This window comes from Hakea prostrata, chromosome 9, assembly GCF_041222555.1.
Source record: "Hakea prostrata isolate BN-2017 chromosome 9, UWA_Hpros_2, whole genome shotgun sequence".
NCBI classification, from domain to species: Eukaryota; Viridiplantae; Streptophyta; class Magnoliopsida; order Proteales; family Proteaceae; genus Hakea; species Hakea prostrata.
The window spans coordinates 2784199-2791072 of NC_142608.1; the positions used below are offsets into that span (position 1 = coordinate 2784199).

At 37.6% G+C, this 6874-nt stretch overlaps 1 protein-coding gene across 1 annotated transcript; it reads right to left on the reverse strand.

Moving 5' to 3' along the window:
• Positions 1–799: 799 nt before the first annotated feature.
• On the reverse strand, positions 800–4530 carry LOC149004045 (rho GDP-dissociation inhibitor 1-like). The gene is made up of 5 exons (XM_089169445.1): positions 3710–4530; positions 3536–3602; positions 2683–2901; positions 2416–2540; positions 800–1503 (listed from the first exon to the last, which is right to left on the reverse strand). The coding sequence occupies exons 1-5, from the start codon at positions 3989–3991 to the stop codon at positions 1426–1428; spliced, it is 771 nt and encodes a 256-aa protein (XP_089025571.1). The 5' UTR covers positions 3992–4530; the 3' UTR covers positions 800–1425.
• Positions 4531–6874: the final 2344 nt, after the last annotated feature.

A 6874-nucleotide genomic window follows, 5' to 3' on the forward strand; every position in this document is an offset into this window, starting at 1 on the left:
CAAACTCAACATATGCAGGAACCAAATGATTGTGGTTTTTTTTTTTGGGTAAAAAAAAATGACTCTCATTATTTAGGAATTTCTGCTTTTTCATAAGGTTGCGTTTGTTTGCTGTGAAATAAAAGTGGGGTGGGAAAATTCTTGAAAAAAGTGTAGATTTCTTACTTTTCCCTTAAATCCCAAAATAGTAGATTATTTGGTTGTTTGGGGTGGAAAAGTGAAAGACAAGTTTTTTTAAATCAAAGAAACTTGTTTGCTGATGTGGCAACCCAACTTTCCCACCCCAAGTCATTTTAAAACCCCACATATTTTGTGAGACTTTGTGAAAAAGTTAAGAAAAGTAAAAAGTGAGACCCACCACCATTATTTTTCCACAAAACCCTTTCATTTTCTTTCCTTCTCCCTCACCTCACTACACATATGACCCATATGTTTTTTTTACCACCCCACCTTTGCAAACAAATGCTGCTACACCCTGTGTCTACGGCAAAAACCTCACTTATGTGCATGCCAAGTGGTAAACTAAAAATGAATGGTTCCATACGATTCCTCTGTATCAGAAGAAGGAACCGATTCAACCTCAGATTTGGATTTGATTTTATTAATTTTTCAAAGAGTTCTGAATCTTTTTTACACACATACTTGGGCACTGAAATAATGGTATGATTATGTATTCCATAATGCTGGAACTACATGAAGAGACCCAAATAATGCTGGAATACATAATATTAAGATTACATATTCCAGCATTATTTGGGTCTGTTCATGTAGTTCTTGTGAGGACTGAGGAGGTGTGTGGCATGTGATACAATTACTAAAGATCTGTACAGCCTCAGAGACATAAAATCCCTCACATGAAACTCACTACACAAAAACCCACTTTTTCAGAAAACCCACAAGCTCCATGTGGCTTGGAAACAAAGAGCAAAAAAGGAAAAGGCAAAAAAGCATAACAAAGAAAGAAAAAGTAGCCCAATTTCATTATATAATAAAGATCAGAATGATAAAGAAAGGCTAAAGCATAACTTGATCTCACCTGAGAAGTCATGTTCATTAACTGGGATTTTTAGTAGTTAAAACTTAAAAAAGTGACAACTGATAACAGTTATTCAACAATCCCATTACCTGCACTCTTTTCATTTTCTGTATTAGTCCTTTACAAATGGCTAACAAGTTCTTGCTACAGAAACGATTTAACAACTGATGAATTTGCAGATATGGAGTGAGAAAAGACAAACTTCTAAAGCAGAGAATAGCTCTCTTATTATGAGGATGATATTCACCAATGGATTTCTAGCCTTTCTACTTTGAACTCCTCTTTGGATGGAAAAATAGAGAAGAGAGAGAGAGAGAGAGTGAAAGAGGAAAGAGCGGTTGGGGGCGGTGAGCACGTAGAATTGCCGTCATAGAATCAACAGTAATCAGCTAAATGGAAGGCCAATCTTTCCTGATGTCAAAGGTGTAGTTGATTGTCAAGTAGCACTGGTTGTCATCATCAACAAACTGAAACCAAAAACAGAGATTTGAAACATTCAGGTGATCACAAAACAATAAAAATCAGCTGAGCTCGTAAAGAAAACTAGCAATGTCAAGTTACTTGAATTCATGTAGAAACAAACATATGTTAGTGATGAGCCTTATTTGCTTTTCTTTAATGTCATGGACAAATCAGCATTCAGTGACTCAAGTCCTTACAAAGGACATCAGCAATGAGGCTGAGATCTCTATTTAAACAATCCATTTAGAAGGATTGAATGGTTAACAGTAAATGAGAAAAGATTTGAGTAGACTCTCTTGTGCCCATGAGTACTAAGATAGTTTCCATCTCATATAAACATGTCCCATGTTACAGTCTGGAATCTGGATCACCATTTTTGACAATTAAGAAGGTACTGATATATGATGCCCATGGGTGATCCAACCATACATGCAACCAGAAACCTCAATCACAGATTGACAAGTAGACAATGTGGTGGGTTCCATCATTATGGCTTCAACCAGCCAAAGTCCTTGAAAGCTTTGACATATTTTAGAAATAATGACAGCCCCAACGACTCACTCATCACAGCAATGACAACTGAGCTAAACTATTATCATGAAGATTCCTCAAAATAGCAATTAGACATCCCCACATGGATAACACTTGAAAGCTTACTGGATCAAGATTGATTACATTTTGCCTACGCTTAATAGATACCAAAAATCTAAATCTATTTTATCACATCTATCTACTATTACTTTCCAAAGGGACTGTACAAGAAGAATGGATTGAATGTTTGGGAGATTAACAGCATATGTAGCTGTGTTTCCTAAGTAATATATATATTTTCTCTTTTTTCATTATAAATTTTTTTTTAAAATCACTGTACAAGTATAGAAATTTGAGAAAAGGAAGTGCCAAGTCACTGAACCTACCTTTGTTTTTGCTGAATATTGTCCTCTAGCAAACATGCCAGAAGGGGTAGTGTCTTCTGGCATCTCATGCATGTAAGGCTCTTCCTGGGGACTGAAGGTTCCTAGCATCTCTTTTGCACTGTCCACTGAAACAAAAATTGAGTGAACGGAGCATGTTTTAATCCATTCAGACAAATTCAGAAACAGTTAAAATTTAAATCCAATCTGAACGATTAGAAAATGGACTCAAATTAATTCTGAAGAAGATGGAAAGGAGAAGAAGCTTACCCTTTACACCAGTTTTCCATACAGTATTGGTGTATTTCAGCCCAGAGACAATGTTGTTGCTGACTTTGAAGGAGAATTTCAGGCTGTAACGGGAACCTTCTTTCAAAGTAAACCATAAGCCTTTGGGGTTTCCTTCCTCAGGGATGGGAAGAACTAGTTCAGGTCTATTAGGAGTGAGGATAGAAAGGCTGAGGATCTTAACATCTGGTTCCAAAGTTTCTACACCAGAGAAAACCCAAGAAATGTAAAACACAAAGCATACATCACCCAATTAATATAAAGAGATATCTAGATAGAGACAGGGAAAATGCTCCAGAAGAAGCATTTCTACATACAGAACCACAGTTAAATTCCAAACCAAAATTTACAAGAAACAAATGCTCTGTGTTGAAGAAATAAATTGAAAACCAGAAGGAAAAAAAAAACATTTGGGGTAATGAAAATGCAGTATAAAATGCAGAAATGGACAAACCCATCAAAAGATGAGATAACAACTATTAAAACTTAAAAAGTAAGTTACATAATGACCCAGCGAAAGGGGATTTTTAATTGGAAGAAGATCAAATTCAAAGAACTTGGAGGAAGAAGAAGACTGGGATAGAGAAAGAGAAACCAGACAAAATTGAAGCTTTCCATATCTGAAAATTTGAGTAAAAGAAAATCTTGATCTTTCCGTGCTAATCTTGCCAATTTTAGTACAAGATTGCACGTTTTCTTGGAGTTTTGTTTTATCATTAACTAAATGGTGGCTACTGGTCTTCTTGTTATCATTAGTTCTCTAAGCCTGATAATCTTAAGAACAATTTTTCATTCTTAAGAGCAGGGAAGAAAAAGAGAAAAAAAAATTGAGCACCTCCGACAGAATTGAGATCAACACTCCCAAGAAGCTGTTCCTTCCACCTCCTCAGACTCTCATCGTCCTGGATGACAAAATAAAAGAGCATAAGATAGCTGGTTTTTGAGTTCTGCGGAAGAAATGTCTCAAAAACAAATCCAACTCCATGAGAAAATAAAAATGTCTACCAACCTTATCCTTCTCAAGCTGCTCCTTCAATGTGCACTGTGGACCCAATTCTATCTTCCTATCTTCATCTTCCTCTTCTTCCTCAGTAGCATACAGAGAGGTCTCACTCATCTGTCTGTTGTACTTTTCCCCTTCTACCAAAGCCAGAGCTTCTTCAGTTGGGGTTGGAGTTGGTGGTGGTAGATTTTTGGAACATTCTGATACATGACTCGTCTCCTCTCCACCTGCACTTTCATCAAAACCCATGTTTTTGGAACTTGAAACAGCTCCAACAGCCAAAGACATCAACAATTCATGAACAATAATGTCTAGCTGAGGGTAAAACCCTGCGAACCCACGGAGACAAAACGAAAGCCCAGGAAGGTATAGACCAAAGGGTCTTCTCTAAGGAGAAGAATCCACCAAATAAAACACAAATAAGAACTTTACAAAAGAAAAATCCCCCCTGTCAACAAGCCTCAGAACTGAAAACAAACCACTGTCTCTCCCTTCCCCACACAAAAACGAAAAATTCCGAAAACCCACAAAGTATAGAGACCCACAAAAGCAGAGAAGACAAAAGAAAGAAAATAGTAATTGTCTCTAACGCTGGCAAAGGGTGGTTGATTTCTGAAGGCTGTAAGAGACAGACGAGGAGAGAGAAGAAGAAAAAAAAAAGAGACCGTTCTCAAGGAAGTTAGAACAGTGGGAAAAGGTCATGTGGTGATCCAGATGTATGAATTGAAGATGAATGGAAGTGGAGAGATCGTGAGGGTCACTCTCGCAATTTCTCTACACGCAGACCGCGATTCTGACGCCCCTTGCTAACCGTTCGGCTTCTTCAACTCACACAGCCTAAGATTGGGTGGAAAATAGCTGCCTTTGACCTCTTTTTTGGGATTTTGAAAGTCATGACCCAGATAAGGTTAATTAATGGTGTGGTCTTTTTCCTAATCATCTAATTTTTCCACTAATCATGGAATGGGAAGATCCAGATCCTCTTAGTCCGGGTAGAACTTGGGGCATTTGGCATGAGTGTTGCACAGTATATTTTAAATATTGACAGTAGGCAGGCAGCTCAATGTTATGCAACTAATGCACAACACTGTTCTTCTCCAAGCACTGGATATTCTATCCATAGACCCAAATTGATTGCTTGATATTACAAATAAGACATCTAGCGATGCGACGCACAAATGCATGTCCCATCCAGACACAGAGGAAGATCTCCATGTGAAAGAGTAGGGTGCCTATTTTTTTGGTACAAATGTGTTTTTCATGTAGACAATACATATATCAATCAATAGCAAGAGTGAACTTGTAACCCCTTCATTAGGAAATATTAATGTTACCAATCGAGCAATAAAACTGCCTTATCTCCTTGCTCCTAGAGTATTCGAATGTTAGGTAGTACCCACAAGGAATCCAAGAGAGTAGGTAGATCTTGGAACCATCAAGTGTATAAGAATGGTTTTCTGATCACGTGACTTAATGCAAAGGGTCTTCAAACAGCTGTTATTTTTCTCTTGTAAAATTTCTAACTCTTTAGTAGATGTGTGGAAAGCAGAATTCTAGGACATTCTCACTTAGGCGGTTTTTCGAATTCAGATCATTTCTCCTAATGGTTCTTACACTTTCTAGGCACAAAAGTTAGATAAGAATGTAAAATCACAAATAACAAATAAAAAATTAAGAAAGATAAGACCCAAAGTGTTATCTTGTGGTCCCTTACTCCATGCTCAGTAAGCGTTTCTACTTCCATATAAGACCATTTGACACAAGGAAGTGAAGAACAATTTCATATAAACAGTCTCTTAGTGGGGCATAGAGGTAGGCCCTCTAAAAATACTCAATAATTCTCAAATCACCTTTTTGTCAAGGGAGCACAATAATGCTTCTCAATAGTACAACAAGGGTAGGGCTCATATAAGACCTACTGAAATCCGAATCCGGATCTTCTTTCCGTCGGGGGAGCACTCGGCTCTCCCAGCTCCGCCCCATCGTGGCCCCGGTGACTTTTTTTTTCCGGTTCACCGTATGGGTGTTGATCCGGACTCCTGAAATCCCACCTTTGAATTATGAATTATTTATCAATACTCAGTATAAATATTATGGGGTAAAGAAGAGCCAACACCTCGACAGTGAGGTGATCTAGACTCACCATTCTATGGATTCCCATTCTTTCCATCCCCTCCCTGTATTTGCAGTGGGGCCACGATGCAGGGGGTTCATGTGTGAAAATTTTACATGGGATGTCGATGGACCTGCTACAGTGCTCTGCATTTGATGGGAAATTGCAATGGGGTCTGTTAGGTTAAGATTTCAATGGAGACGTCTATTTTACCCTTTTTTTAGGGTTGAAGTGATCAATGGGGTCCCTCAAGCCAAACTAATTTGCTTAAGAAGGGATCATATCTTAAAATCAAGCATTGTGCAGATTGCATGGTTAATTTTAGTTGTTTGCTTAAGAAGGGATCATATCTTTAAATCAAAGCACTGTGCAGATTGCATGGTTAATATCTTCTTTTTTCTTTTTTTCTTTTTTAAACTTTCAACTTCATAAGATGATTTGGGGTTCTCTTTAAGTAATATAGAAAACAACCATATGTAATATTATAATTCAAGAACACTCATTGGAGATACCTTGTTCTTTGAATTAGAAGCATATTACACGTAACTAAATCCTATTATCCTATATCTTATTAATCACTCATTTGTGAGCTATTTATCTAAACAGAGACATTTTTCACTTTTGTCAATTAGGCTATAATATGATCACGAGAAACGTATCTGCATACCCATCCAAATCAATCGGTAATATAAGATCTGCTGAAGTGCTCCTGACCACTTTACTACTGGGAGGCCAGAAAACATGGGCTTCTATTTTCTAACCCCTAATTGCTTCTGGAACAACATATTCTCAAGCTAAGTCTACCAGAATGAGGATTGGTCTCGGCCTTGTAATCCATGGCCAAGACATAACTAGTTTGGATTTGCTAGTCAATGGGAGTTGGTAAAGAAGGCTGAGTCAATTTTGGATCAATGAAGGTCTACTAAAATCCAAAAAACCAAAGATTGTTCACGATTTTGCTTTCTTTGAGAAGTCTGACTCTAATTGAAGAATGAGCTTTTTCCACAGCAGAAGTCAGGTTGCAATGACTGCGATGGTATCCATTTTTTGCAAGCCAA